The sequence below is a fragment of the Euleptes europaea genome, chromosome 3 (genome assembly GCF_029931775.1).
Source record: "Euleptes europaea isolate rEulEur1 chromosome 3, rEulEur1.hap1, whole genome shotgun sequence".
Classification (NCBI taxonomy): Eukaryota; Metazoa; Chordata; class Lepidosauria; order Squamata; family Sphaerodactylidae; genus Euleptes; species Euleptes europaea.
Window position 1 is genome coordinate 66,330,427 of NC_079314.1, and position 15,564 is coordinate 66,345,990.

The 15,564-nt window shown below is 41.9% G+C and overlaps 1 protein-coding gene across 1 annotated transcript; it reads right to left on the minus strand.

Moving 5' to 3' along the window:
• Positions 1–3,171: 3,171 nt before the first annotated feature.
• On the minus strand, positions 3,172–15,496 carry TWF1 (twinfilin actin binding protein 1). Its single transcript, XM_056846157.1, has 9 exons — positions 15,420–15,496; positions 10,415–10,492; positions 9,534–9,712; positions 6,922–7,017; positions 6,639–6,743; positions 6,173–6,298; positions 5,777–5,927; positions 5,328–5,449; positions 3,172–3,374 (listed from the first exon to the last, which is right to left on the minus strand). Exons 1-9 carry the CDS (start codon positions 15,442–15,444, stop codon positions 3,204–3,206), a joined length of 1,053 nt encoding a protein of 350 aa, XP_056702135.1. The 5' UTR covers positions 15,445–15,496; the 3' UTR covers positions 3,172–3,203.
• Positions 15,497–15,564: the final 68 nt, after the last annotated feature.

Below are 15,564 nucleotides of genomic sequence, written 5' to 3' on the forward strand. Positions count from 1 at the left end.
TATTTGACAAATGGTTTTCTCCTAATTTTGTCTTAATCAGATTGGCACAGACATCCAAATGTCCCTTTATATGGTTAAATCACTATAAAATGCCCATGCTTACCACAGAACTCCTCATTTATTGTTCCAGCTCAATTCAGTTTAAAATACTGGCCAAATTAAAATGCCGGAGTAGAAACTGGGAGATTCCAGGATCACATATCCACTCAGTCATATGACCTTGGGCTGGTTTCACTCTCTCACACACACAGCCTAACCTACCTCAGAGCTGATGTGAGGATACAATGGAGAAAATGACATAAGCCACTTAAGCTCCTCATAGAGGAGAAAGGTGAAGTATAAATAACGTCGGACCAGAACCTAAGGGTTGAAATTAAATCAAGAGAGTTTCCGTCAAGACATTAGGAAGAATTTTCTAAAAGAACGGTTCCTCAGTGGAACAGACTTCCTCGAGAGGTGGTAAGTGCTCCTTCCCTGGAGGTCTTTAAGCAGAGGCTAGATGACCATCTGTCAGCAATGCTGATTCTATGACCTTAGGAAGTTCATGAAAGGGAGGGCATCTTGGCCATCTTCTGAGCATGGAGTAGGGGTCACTGGGTGTGTGTGGGGGAGGAAGTTGTGAAATTCCTGCATTGTGCAGGGGGTTGGACTAGAAGACCCTGGTGGTCCCTTCCAACTCTGATTGGTTTCCATCTAAGGGCTATGCAGTGATAATCAACTGAATGCTTTTCATGGAAAAAACTATCATATAAGTGAGGTTCTTTGTCAAAGCAACCAAAAGGAGTGCCCCAAGCCCCTCTGAATTGTGTCAAAACAAAGGTCTCTTCCTGATAGATGGTTTGACTTTTGTATTTCTTCCAAAGCATAATCGCCTTACTATCGTTAACAAAAATTAATGCACTATTTGAATTTAGGAGCATGGAAATTGGTATTGTGGAGTATGAATCTTTTAACTGCTACCTTAATTCTGTATTTTATAAAGTTTTTATAAAGTTAACCATTGAATGTAAATGTGTGAATTGCTGTATGAGCACAGAAGAATGTGGCATTAAACTCACAGCAGTGAATATTTAGCAATAAAGGAGTTGGTAAATCCAAGTATCTGAAACTTATGTAAGACTGAAAGTGAGAAGTCTAGAGGAGGGGGGAGCAAGGGAGAGAGAAAGCAGAGCTGGCTGTAGCCACATATCCAAGTTGGTTGAAGTGCAGTTATTTAAACGCAGAGATCTAAGCAAAAGGCAAGGTCTATGTGGTATCTCAGCAGATGGGGACCTAAACAGCTGTACAAACACAGGGGGGTTGGAGCCAGTCCAAAGTGTACTTTAAGATATGATTCTAGCCCAAGTCAAAAAAAAAATCTTTAGTCTTTCCAAGACTAAAGGGGGAAAATTCTTTTTCTGTGGTGTGTAACATCACAAGACGAAAGGGAGGCCTGTGGTATTCAAAGTCCTATAAATACTTCAAAATGGCAGAAAAGATGGGAAGTATCCAGGCCAGGAGGAGTTTATGGCAGTTTCATCAGATCTGTTATGAGAAATGCTAACATGAGGTTCTTTTTGTGGCACAAAGGCTACAGAAACTAGTTGAAGACTTGCCAAATACTTTCATGAGATAAGTTTTACAATTAGACCATTTTTTGAAAAGTCAGACATTCCAAACAGTTGCCTTAAGAGTATCTTTATTTTAATAGGTACTAGAAATGCATTAGGACACGCATCAACTGCTTGTTTTTGAACAGTGTCAGAATTGGGATCCAATTTCATTGCAGCAGCTTCTGTGGTGTTTATCAAATAAGTGTGATTCAGGGGGATAAAGTCCTGTGATTTCATAGTTTCATTTCCGGTACTGTGCTAATGCACAACACTTCCTTGATTTGCAGTACTTAAGGCTTTCTGCAGAACTTAATTTATTAAAAACTAGAGTATCTGTTTTCTCTGAGAACAAGAAAAAAAATTACCAGTATCAAGTGAACCTGGAATCAGAGCCAAATCTGATGATATACTAGCAATTTCCAGCATTTCTTCCTTTATAAAGCAGGTTGTCATGACCCTGATTCAGATATGTATTGTGGCATTGGGAGTCCAGATCAGAATCATCCCAAGTGGCTAACCTTTAAAGAAATAAATTGGAAGCTAGTTCATGGAACTCCCAGTGTCACTCTCTTGCACAGCCTAATCTGGACATTTACATGAATGATTCACTGGGTCTACAGAATGTGCTTCGCAATAAAATGTTTCAGATCATTGTGGGAACTTGTACATATGAATGTGAAGATGGTAGGATAGTTGGTAGATATGGAGAAATATCAAAGTGTCTAGATTACAAAGCCATGGCCTTCTCTTTACACCTTTGCCTTGAGTGGAGTTACTGTCCCCTGCTAGTCTCTTTTTTTGCTTGCTCTTCTTTTGCACATAGATTCTATTGTTCTCTTCCATTCTTTTTTCCTATCAAACAGGTCTGTTCCCACTTTTTTCTTTCAGTTGTTATCTAACTTCTAAACATTTCCTAGATTCATCTCTTTTTCCCCTTCCATCTCTGATTTTAGGTGGTCTGTACCATCTTAAAGGTAGATAGAGGGCAGAAGTGACCCATGATTCATCAGAAACCCCACTAGGTGAAGAATAAAACAGGCCCAATCCATCCCACATATCCTGTCCTAGAGTTGGTACCCTGAGAGATAAACAAAATGACATGGCTATTTCAAACCACAGCTTAAATAAACAAACCCCATGTGAGAAGACATTTATACAGATATCTTACCACACGCACATGATATCTCTTGATTAGTCTAAATGTGTAAAGAGCTCTAAGACAGGTAGGTAATGAATCAATTAAAATGGCTGTTTCATTGTCTTACAAACTCTTGTCAAAAACTAGTCAAAATTAATGTCAAAAACTAATTGAAAGCTCCATGTGAGACACAGTCATCAAAACTGACCGCAAGCTATGCAAGATCGTATTTTTACAGAAATTATGAATACATTGTGGTTATGAAACAAATTCAGATGAGAAACGTAATAAAAGATGGTAAAATCTAAAGTGACATAGGTAGATAAGTGCAGTAGAAACGTAACAAGATATGTCAATCCCTCCCCCAAAAAGATCAGTGCGGAATGCTTTCGGTTCATTATTGAGGACTGGGCTATTTTTGTCTTCCCCCACCTCCTATCAGAATGTTTTTGTTCCCGGTGTACTTGCTGAATTTAGTCAGTAGGTGTTTCGCTTTCAGCTGGGCCCCTGATCAACCTTCGGATTCCCCTTTTTCCTGCAGGTCCTTTCGGTTTAGCAAAACTCTGTTTGTGCGCATGTTGTTTAGGATGGACTTCTTCATAAAGGAAGTCAGCAGTTAACTCATCTCCGTCATCTATTTCGATCTGGAAGGTGAGGGAAAGAGAGATAATCAAATCTTGAGAATATGTCTTCACCTACCTAATGATTCTTTTTAATGCATGATTATAGATCTTTTAAGATTTAGGTTATATACCATTGCCTACTTCATAACATCTTATGATACCCACATATGAAACTAAACAACCATACGCAGAATCTTCTGTAAACTGATTTCTCTTGCTGCATTTGGACAACCGTAGTTTGCCATGTTTACCATTGGGTAAACAGAGAAAAGACAGGCTGTTAATCCCAAGGAACAGTTCAATTCTGTGGAGGGTTCAGGGGTACCCAAGCCTATGGAAACCCATGGCTTAGGCATACTTAACTCTGTAAAGGATCTGTCAATTTACTGTTTCATATAGTAAAAAAGATCTTCATCTATGTTTGTTTTTAATACATTTTGAAATTTATATGTGTTCTCTGGCTTCAATAGTATACAAAGCATTAAAACTTAATGGAACAGCCAAACTGGTAACAGAAAATCACCAACAAAGAGGAAAGCAGATTGCCTGTGGGGAAGACATCTAGAATCTGGGTGGGTGCCACCCTCCAGATTATAGATCTTTTAAGATTTAGGTTATATACCATTGCCTACTTCATAACATCTTATGATACCCACATATGAAACTAAACAACCATACGCAGAATCTTCTGTAAACTGATTTCTCTTGCTGCATTTGGACAACCGTAGTTTGCCATGTTTACCATTGGGTAAACAGAGAAAAGACAGGCTGTTAATCCCAAGGAACAGTTCAATTCTGTGGAGGGTTCAGGGGTACCCAAGCCTATGGAAACCCATGGCTTAGGCATACTTAACTCTGTAAAGGATCTGTCAATTTACTGTTTCATATAGTAAAAAAGATCTTCATCTATGTTTGTTTTTAATACATTTTGAAATTTATATGTGTTCTCTGGCTTCAATAGTATACAAAGCATTAAAACTTAATGGAACAGCCAAACTGGTAACAGAAAATCACCAACAAAGAGGAAAGCAGATTGCCTGTGGGGAAGACATCTAGAATCTGGGTGGGTGCCACCCTCCAGAAGGCCCAGCTTCTTATCCCCACTCCAAGTGAGGCTACAAAGTAGAGCCTTTCTGACAAAGTCTATGCAGGATCACAAACACTGCAAGTACTAAATAGCTATGAGATCAAATGATTATAAAATTCATAATTCAAATGAAAACAATCACTGGAAAAGTGACTGACCTGCCCAGGGCTTCAAGGATAGGACCAACTGACTTGCCAGCTATTAATATTACCTTAATCCACTAGATACACAGTTGAATTGCATTAGTTGTCAACTATTTAATAAAATGACCTAATTTCCTTACCCCGCATATAGAAACAAATGGATTCAGCAACATGGAGTAGCTGACCTCTGGCAATGAGGCATGAAGACTGGGACAGATTGTAGAAAAGTATCATCAGCTCTTACGTACAGGACTTGAGGTGATCAAACCATATTAAGAAAGCACTCTCAGGCTTAGTGTTATCCCACCCAGAGCACACAGATCTACAAATGCTTTCATGGGCTTCTGCTTGCTCAGGATCTGCTATAGGACCTACCTACAGATAGCAGCCACTGTGATAACTGTTTCTGCAGAACATCACCAGCTGCTACATTTATTCTGTGCACAGAAAATGCAGTCCAGCGTGTCTTAAACTCTCAGGCAAAAATGGATGCTAAGAGAACTGGATAACAGCACAATGGGTGGCAGGGTGGTGGGGGACCATGTTACACCAGCCCTGTACTCGCCACGAGACAAAAAGCCAGAGTGGAGAGTGTGGGGCTCTGCCACCCACTGTCCTGCTATCAATTCTTAACATGAAAAAATATATATTGGGAGGTTTGTCTGAGAGTTTTGGGGTACTAACAGAGTTGGGTCTAAAAGATGGCTTGGCGTCAGAGCTAGAAAGCCTGAGTTGCGTCCTTACCTTTCGGATGATCTGCATCCACAGCTGTCTTTCTGCAATGTCTAGGAGAGGGCTCTTGCAGCTAGAATATAACATCCGCTCTCGTATACTACACATATAGCCAGGCATAGAGTAGATAAAAACTGCAGAATGTGTAAGTGGTGAGAAATTAAAAAAAAATCCTTTACAGTATTTTATTTCCAACAACGTATTATTGTGTCTTGCTTCGCATTCATGTTAAAAGCACATATATATTTTTTTTAATTGGGGGATGCCATCCATACTGCAAAAGATTATGCTGGTTGTGTGTTGGAACAATAATCTAGCACCCCATTTAGAACAGCTAGGTAATTACGTTTTGTGGCTCGTAATTCTCAACCACAACTAAATAAACATTACCAAACCCACGAGGCTTCTGATGAATCCCACTATCTAATCAAGTAGACTGGAAGACTGGAATTCTGGCATACCTATCGATTCCAAGTGGTCTCCTTCATGGGAATGTTTGTAGAGGAAAAAATGGTACCGTGCAGAATCCTTTGGAATCCTTTTCGGTAAGTCTTTCAGTTCCGTTGAGAGAGTGCTAGCCAGGACAATCATTTCGTTTTTCATATCAATTTGCTGTTAACATAAATAGTATTGGTTGGTACGAAATATATGCATGATATATCTGTGATTCAAAGAAATAACTATGGGAAATAATTTTAGGAAAACATTTTCAAAATGAATAATTATAATCTTTCCAATACAAAGACTGCAATGCTGTCGAACACTACTGTTGAGCACTATAAAGCAGTATAATCTTTACTATTTTCATCAGCAACAACCTTCAGGATGAAGGCAAAGGAATAAACTCACTCACTTACCAACTGCACATAGTTTAGCTGTTTATTTTTCAATTCTTCCAGCGCTTGGAGGGCTTCTTTTGCTATTGGAAATGCTACACCTTGTAGAGTCTGATGCTTTGTATCAACACTGACTTCAGTTTGTACCTGGGAAACAATATCGAGCAGCTTAGAAATGGTCAAAACATACAAACCTATTTGCTCTCCACTCAATCCAAGTACTACTGCGTGATTTGTGCGTTTTCTGAACTGAGTTGGTTTTTAACCTTCAACATAAACTGGCTACATTTGAAGAAGTGGGCTCCAGTCCATCCATATTGGTTAGAAACATTTGGAACTGGCAGGTGTTCTTTTGGTGCAAAGGTTTATACAAGCTAGTTAAAGCAGACTTCATCACTTCATTTTAGACTTCCAAAAAATGACTCACTGTTGACATGGGTCTGAACATTTAAAAAGAAAAAGACTTAGCCCTTTGCCATTGTGGTACCTCATTAATTTTGATTTGTCGAAGTTCTTCTTCTGCTGCAGTCAGAGGGGCAGGGGAAGACTGAGTTACCAAGTACTTTTGGTATCCATTCAAAGAAACATCATCCTGAAAACACAAACACCAGCTGTCTACACAGGAAGTTTAATTACAAAAATTTCTACGTAAGTCTTCCAGTTCTACAGTTTGAAAAAAGGACTCACTATCTTCAATTGCTCATGGAACTTGATTCCTAGATGTTACTCAGGAGCAAACCCAGCCAAATGGTCCTTTTAAAAATACATACCTTGTTTGTTCCAAACACTTCATCTTTAATATGTCCGCCTCCAAATTCTTTCTTCAAAGTAGCTCGAGTAGCTGCATACAACATTTTTTGACGAACCTGATAGGTTATGAGGGAGACTAGTTATTATCTTGGAAGCTGAACTGAATGGAAGTTAAAGCTACTCCTCAAAGTGCTAATATCTACGGGTTCAATCCAAGGACTCCCTTCTGCAAAATGAGAGTCTTCCTCTGAAAAAGCAGCTTTTCCTCCCAAGGAAAAACACGTCTATTTTGAGGAGAGGAGTCTTTGGCTCCAACCCATTAGGTTCATTTTCCTACTGTGACAGTTGGAGATGAGCTCAACTTAAGAGATAGAGAAAGAAAGATTAACATTCTCATTTGTGTGGTGCCATCAACATGCATAGAAAACCCAAAAAGCCTACGTTGGCCTAGCAGGAAGAATGATGATGAAGCAGGGCCTAGATTTCACTTTGCTCAGCAATGAGTTTGTTGATTGGCCTTGGGTATCTTACCAACATCCTCAAGCTTGCCATTTATGACATGGGCCTGTTAACTGGCCGTCTTACTCCTAAGGAAAGGTCCAGAAGAACCTTATCCTGTGCCAAACTAAGGAGATGTGGAGCTGACCATTGTCTGGAAGGGAGACCATGGACAGTCATGTAAGCTACGCTGAACTTTCCAGAGGAAGAATGGGTTAAAAGTAATACTTAATGTCCAACAAGTCCATAAGTGAGAGAACACAAATGTCTACAAGAGGGAGTTTGCTACTTACCTTAGTTAGATTTTTAGGAGGTAAGTTAAGGAGGCAGGAAGAGTTAGGTGTGTTCTAAGAGGAAGCTCCAGGTGAAAGACTAGCCAGGAAGGCCGAGTACAACTGACTGACAGAGCAGAAGTACCATAGCAGCAAAAATGGAGGTCTCAGGCAGAGATGTAGCAAGAGAGAAAAGGTGAAAGGTAAGAGTGTAGTAAGGCCATGAGGTCTCTTGTAGACAAAGCACTGTAGTAACACTTTGCATAGGGTGTGAAGGGAGGCCCGAGGAAATTTGTCATTATTTCTGTAGCAGACAAGCTAGACAATTCTTGCAACAGAACTTTGGACATCGGTGAGAGGACCAGACCAAAGGGCCATGACAATGAAGAAAGTTGTAACCATTAAGGACTTAATATGGTGAATCGAAACTTGGTAAAATGGAATAAAGAGTACTGAAAAAGCTATCAAAGGATAAGTGTCAGTATCTGTTGATTCCGGAAGGATGAAAACGAATGAGACAAGGCCCAGATGACTTGAATTAACAAAATGGATGGTAGCATTGAGAGAAATGGATAATGAACAGCAAAAAGAAGGAGGGTGGGAAGTTCTTGGGCATTCTGAGATCCATATGTCAGCAAGTTACTTCAAAGAAACAGCTAAGTTTGAATGGAGAGATAGGGAAGAGAGATACTTGTCTTGACCATCATATCAGATACTGCTACGCAACATGGGGAAAAGTGGCAGATGACCAATTCAGAGCCCAAAAGAAGCGGGGAGGGGTGGCAAGTACAGAGAAGGATCATTCAGGTTTATCATATCTGGGATGTGAACTGCAAAAAGAGAGCTACTCTTGTATATAGCTCCTTCTATGCCAATCTAAAGGGCAGAGCTCTAGTAAGGTACTATAGAAAGGGAATGTTTGGGTAGTCTGGGAGACTATTAGCCCCATTTGTCAGGGGTGGATGCCTGCAGCTTCAACAGTGGCATACCACTGAACTTCAAACTTACTGGCCTGTATCCGACCATGTTCTGAAGCCTAGCAGGAAATTAAGTTTTCTTAAGAGAGGGTGCTTTTTGTCAATTCCCCCTAGATCCCCTGACTGCTGTTTCTGAGAGTCCATTGACCCTCAGTGCGTAGGAACAGGAGATTGGTGAAAATTGCTACCCCCTCTTAAGAAAACTGAAGTGCCCTTAAGTTTTTTGTTGTTGACATTTATTAAAATACAACACCACCAAAGAGAGAAAAGAAACAAAAATATACCAATTAAAAATATACCAATTAAGTATAATGACAAAGATGACATTTAAGTTTTACCATGACATTTAAGTTTTATTAACTGTGTGGTTGGATACAGGCCATTATTTAAATGATGATATTTAGACTAAAATCCTAAGCATTTTTAACTTTGGAAAAAAAACTCACTCAGTAGAACTGTAAAAATATAAATCTGACTGGGATATTTAGTTTCAGCTCCAGAAACTGGACTACAGGTATTTCCCACTTCCTTTCTCTGAAAGTATTATGCTTTCAGATCCTGTCACTGTGGGAGTCAATACCACAAACATTTGGACAATTCCTACCCAGCAGGGTGTCTAGTATTGGGGAAAAAATCCATATAACTTGCTCTACCAATGTGCATCTAGTATCTACAACATACCACAGTTCTGTGGAACAGCACAAAAGGAAAACTCATGAGCGGTGTTGGGGTACATGTGCCTGTTTGCGAGTGAAGGGGCCTTGTTGCAATAATTGTCTTGCTGTATTTTAAGTAAGTGCTTAAAATACAGCAAGGCAATTGAGAAATGGGAAAAAACACTTCATGGTTTGAAGGGCACACTAGTGATTTCATTTTGTTACTTACAGGAGAATGATCTGGGGACCAGGCAATAAAGATCCATTCATATCCTTGGGCATTTTGGGAATCTAGTCTGTACAATATATAACACGGCTGCTTGTCTTCAAGGAGTGGGAGAACAAAGGAATCGTAGTCCTTTTCCCAGGATTCACCAGGTTGTTTAGCAGATCCCACAATAAGCTGTTCTGTGAAGATGGAAGTGTAGTTAAGGCACTATTGATGGTAACAAAAAGGAAATTATACCTCACTACAAATCTGCTCAAAGGCCTACAGTGGATGAATATGAGATGTAACATGGAACAGAAGTGAAAAATAATGATCGACTTGAGGCACACAATGAAAGGAAGACAAAAGTCTGAACTTTTCCCTGCAAAATTGTTTGAGTTTATTAACAGTGCAATCATAAACAGAGTAATACCCTTCTAAACTAATTGGCTTAGAAGGGTTTCGCTCTGCTTAGGATTTTATTGTTAATGTGGTAGTGTTACATTTCCAAAGACAGAAGATTTTGATTCATAAAGAAGCAAATTTTAATAAATGGAATAAAACATAACCTATCATCCCTCCAAAACAAGCAAAATCTGGCTTATATGAATGTTGCTTCTCCTGAATACAGGTAAGATCTTCCCAGAAAAATGCTGATTTCATTGGGAGAGCTGTAAATATGACTATCATTTAGCATAATCAATTAACTAACGTTAAAGATATATAAAAAGCAAGCAATTTCTATCAATAGTATGTGTGCATTGTAAGCATCCTTGTTTCCAAGGCACAAAAACTTAAAAATCCATTCATCATCACATTTTGAATAGTAACTTAAATTGATTTATCTTTCCCTCATCTATAGAACACTCTAGGAAAGACATGTGTGCATGTTAAACACTTACCATTTTCAATAACTATTTTTAATAATCTGTATTGTCCATTCCGGGCTCTTGCAAAAGTCTCTTTGACATCTTCGCTAGCTGAAAAAGGCAATAATAATAATAATAATAATTATTAAATGAATTTTAGTTATTTTTAAAACCACTCCTTTGAATAATGCATTATGAGAAAAAGCCAAAGCACCCAGATACAACACTCCCCACCCACACAGCAGCCATCCCAACTTTACTGCAAACTTACCCAAAACTGTAGAGAAAAGCAGGTCTGAGAAAGACTGGAGAAAAAACAAGGAAACCCCTGGAGGTACACTAGTACACCACAATGGTATGGGGAAGCATGAAATAAACCTGCTTTCCAACAGCACTGAAGCTGGCGCAGGTAACCATGTGGAAGCCTCCTTCAATACAGCGAAGGAGAAAGACCAAGGGTTAGTACATGACTGCACAAGAAGAATTATCTAACTTTCTAATCCTCCCTATTTTGCAAGCACTGGAAAAGGTAAACATTCATCTGTTCTAGATATGACCTGGATTATAGCTTTGTTGCTAGGCTTAGTTTCTGGCTTTGTTGCCAGAATCACATAAGTGTTATTCAGATTTCAAATATGCCAATTTGCAGGAGGCTGGGAATTCAATCAAAGGAGCTGAGAGTCCAACCCAGATTAAACCAAAGATCCAAACTACTTGGCTAGGGTGTTCAGCCAAACTGTGTCTTTCAGTACTTACTTGAGTTTTTGGCTCTTTTAAATCGCTGAAATGGCCTTTGGTCTCAATAGTATGGAGCTGATCTTATTAGCTTTAAAAGCCAGCCAATACAGGCTGTTTTTGGGATAGTGGTTTTGACAAGATCGTCTCTCACCTGAACCTACTTCAAAGGGCTGTTGTCAGGCCAACTGCTAAGATGAAAAGGGAAAAGCCCAGAACAAATGGCCCTCCAAGCAATTTTAACTTGTAAATAGTAGGGCACCTCATAGACTGAGACTGCAATGCAGTAAAAAGAGGTTTAAACATTAAAGCCATTTTGATGATCTTCCCCAAAAGCTCTCCCCTGCCTTAGCTGCTATTTGCTAGAGAAAAATGTATTTCCCTCAACAGGGCTAATAGCAACTTAGGGGTATGGTGTGGCATTTGAAATTAAGAAACAGGTGTAAGAGAAGAGGTTCTATCCACCACCTATACAAAAATCCAGATCTGAACTGAGAACCTCTACAGCCAACTTCTACCAGTGTTTTTAAAAAGCCAGTGATTCATTTAAAGATATTATTAAAATCCAGCTTAGAAACATAGATCATAAAAGGTTTTTTGTTCCTGCCTCCCCGAGCAAGCGATGGGAATAACCCACTCTGAAGATGCCCTCCTCCTCAGAGCGTGAACAGCAGTAAGAACATAAGAAAGGCCCTGCTAGATCAGACCAAGGCCCATCAAGTCCAGCAGTCTGTTCACACAGTGGCCAACCAGGTGCCTCTAGGAAGCCACAAACAAGACGACTGCAGCAGCACCATCCTGCCTGTGTTGCACCGCACCCAAAATTATAGGCACGCTCCTCTGATACTAGACAGAATAGGTATGCAGCATGACTAGTATCCATTCTAACTAATAGCCATGAATACCCCTCTCCTCCATGAATATGTCCACTCCCCTCTTAAAGCCCTCCAAGCTGGCAGCCATCACCACATCCTGGGGCAGGGAGTTCCACAATTTAACTATGCGTTGTGTGAAAAAATACTTCCTTTTATCTGTTTTGAATCTCTCACCCTCCAGCTTTAGCAGATGACCCCGTGTTCTAGTATTATGGGAGAGGGAGAAACACTTCTCCCTGTCCACTCTCTCCAAACCATGCATAATTTTATAGACCTCTATCATGTCTCTCCTTAGCCACCTTCTTTCCAAGCTAAACAGCCCTAAGTGTCCTAACCGCTCCCCATAGGACAGTTGCTCTAGTCCCCTAATCATTTTGGTTGCTCTTTTCTGCACCTTCTCAAGCTCTGCTATATCCATTTTTAGGTGTAGTGACCAGAACTGTACACAGTATTTATTCCAAGTGTGGTATCACCACAGATTTGTTCAAGGGCAGTATGATATCAGCAGTTTTGGCCTGGTGCCTAAAGGAAAGCAACGTAGGTGCCAGGTAAGCCTCATGGGGCAGGGCATTCCATAAGCAAGGTGCCATTACTAAAATGCTCCATCTCTCTCCCCCCAAAGCAGGGCAGAGAGAGCAGGACTTGAGAGGAATATATCTTAACTGGCAGGCTAGACAATACATGTGTGAGGATGAACTACTGAGTTTGAGGGAGTGGCCAGGCTATAGGAAGGCAAAACAGGCAAGGGAGAGTTTTTGTAGGGAGGAAGGAGTCTTTAAACTTTCTCTGTGGTAAAAAAAAAAACCCTCTCTCCAACTGAGCAATCTCACCTCGCCATCCTACTGCTCCTGTCAGCAGGTATGCAAAGACAGGCAAAAGGTGTGGCACCCCCCCATGCATATGCATTAGCAACAGGTCCTTCCAAAAAGCAACAACCAGAACAACAAAAAATACTCTGCAAGGGGTCTGAGACTCAGTTGGTTGAGGATCTTTGATCTGAGCCATTCCAGCAGATTTGTCTAAGTCCAATCTTTACTAAAGTTTACAAGTGTTCTATGCTATTTGTGCCAATTAAGGATATTGATTTAAATGTCTTAGATAGGTTTGCCAGATCAGGGTTGGAAAATACCTGGAGATTTTGAAGCAGAGCCTGAGGAGGGAGGGGTTTGGAACCTCAGCAGGGTATAAAACCATAGAGGCCACCCTCCAAAGCAGACATTTTCTCCTGGTGAACTGCTCTTGGTCATCTGGAGATCAACTGTAATAGTGGGAGATATGCAGGTGCCACTGGGAGGTTGGCAATGCTACTTACAGCACAGTCATATGCTCGACTGCTCTGAAGTAAGCCCACCATATTGAATGGCACTTAACTCTCAGGAAAGTCTGCATATAAGATTGTTGCCTTGGTTGATTTCTTCCTTGGATGGTGGAGAGTTGAAAATCAATGGATAAGCCACGCATAGCAATTTAAACAACAACAACAAATTCCTACTGGGACTAACATAAAAAAATCACAGGTATGTTACTGAGCTACGACCAATGAAAAAACTTATCTCCTTATGGAGAGCAACTCAGATTTGCAAGATGTATTGCAGGAATAACAAGGGGAAAGTTCCTCCCCCCTTTTAAAGTTCCTTTCAGCTGTTTCCTGGGATATTAGGGGTTACCGCATTATGTATTCCCAGCGACGTATTAAGAGTTTGAAAACATAGAAAATAATGTTCGCACTTTCTATGTATTCCCACCGATGTATTAGGAGTTTGAAAATGTTATAAAAAATATTGCTCACACTTTCTATGTATTCCCACCGATGTATTAAGTTTGAAACTGTTATAAAAAATACTGTTCGCACTTTGTTTGGCCCCTTTAGCTGTGAAGATGTCTTCCAACCATTTTTTAGCCGTGGCATCCAAAACCCCTTTTAAAGTGAGGCTTTTTATAACATTTCCAAACCCTTGATAGATCGCTGGGAATACCTAGTGGGGTAACAGCCTTTGTTTGGCCCCTTTAGCTGTGAAGACGTCTTCCAACCATTTCTTAGCCGTACTATCAAAAAACCCTTTTAAAGCAATGTTTTTTTATAACATTTTCAAACTCTTAATAAATCGGTGGGAATACATAATGCGGTAACCCCCAAAGGCAGGCCTTTGCAACTTGCAGAGAGCCCAATAAGGTAACTGTGCCTGATCCTGATGTCAGAAAAACATACCCAACTTGTATGAGCTTTCATACCCTACCAGAAAATATTTTTGTTCGTCTGTAAGGTGCTACTGGACTCTTGCCCTTTTCTAATACCCAACTTTGACTTTTCTAATACCCAACTTTGACTGTACGGTTGACACAAGAGCTGCCCTGCTGAGTCTATGGTTAAGGGCTAAATTACAAAGCAGACTGGAAGAAGCGTTGCCAACACTTTTCTGGCAACGCTCCTGTGTCTTGAATACTCCCGAAAAGAAAAAAATTCTCCTTGCTGCATTCTGCCCTCTCCAAATACCCAACTGTTGCATTTCCACCTATTTGTCCCGAAGCTAGGAACCCTGCAAATTTCGCTTGCGGCGTCCCCCCCCCCCCGCTCTCTGGAAGCTCACCCACGTGACTAGAAATGGGTAAAACGAGCCTGGGAAGCGGCTCCCCCCGAATTCCGCTGGGCTGATCCCCGATCGAGCGGGTCTTCGGCCGGGCGAAGAGCTTCGCCCCCCCCCCCGCGCGATGCACGCGCCGCCTCGCTCAGCCGTTCGAATCCGGGGGGTTTGCTGAGCTGAGCAGAGCCTGGGGAGCCGCTGCGGAGCGGCCCCTGCTCACCAGCAGCACGCCGGCGGCGGAGCGAAGGGGCAGGTGCAGGCCGAGAGAGGCCACCGCGAGCCTCTTCTGCCCAAGGGATGGCCTCTGCCCGCGTGAGACTTTGCATTGGCTCGCTTTCGCAGGGGCTTCGCAGGGGCTTGAAGCGGGCAAGCGTACAGGGAAAGGCACCCCTGCGCAGACTCCGATGCGTTGTTTCTTTTGTTAGGGCATTACGTGGCGAAATAGGGGCCGGGGCGGAGAACTCCGGTCCAGCCCTGCAAAGAAGGGAATCAAAAGGGTGGAAGCGCACGGGAGGTTTTGCCTGGGGTTTTTGCCGCTCTCTCGATGCACATTTCCCCCATCTGAATTCTCAGAACTCTGCAGGGGGGGCTGATTGTTGAGTGCTGAGGATCGGGGGGGGGGGAGAAGGTGCATTTAGAGAGCGGCAAATCCAAGACCAAACCTCCCGTGCGTTTTCGCCCCAAGCTCCCCAAAACTCGCAGCGAGGACTCCAGATGCCGGAAGTTTGGCCCGTCACCGGCTCTTTCCCATTCCTCGTCGGGCACGGCGCAGGCAGGCACCCGGGAGAGCGGCGGGGGCCAAGCAGGGCAAGGGGGGGGCAAGCCGGGAGGGAGCTCTGGAGGTACCTTGGATGCCGGTCTGGTGGGACATGGCGCCGAGCAGCCGGGCAAGCGTCGCCTCTGGGCTGGGGCAACGGCACGAGCGACCGCGGCAGTCCAGACCGGCCCGGGAAACCCACGTGACGCGCCGCCGCCACTCAGCGACTCGCAT

Bases quoted from the DNA above. Each gene is read 5' to 3' on its own strand.
- TWF1 (XM_056846157.1), bottom strand. From the start codon at position 15,444: ATGTCCCACCAGACCGGCATCCAAG. The intron at 6,744-6,921 runs GTATGTATTTTT...TTGTGTTTTCAG, and splicing joins AAGTGTTTGGAACAAACAAG to GATGATGTTTCTTTGAATGG. The intron at 5,450-5,776 runs GTATGCCAGAAT...CACATTCTGCAG, and splicing joins AGACCACTTGGAATCGATAG to TTTTTATCTACTCTATGCCT.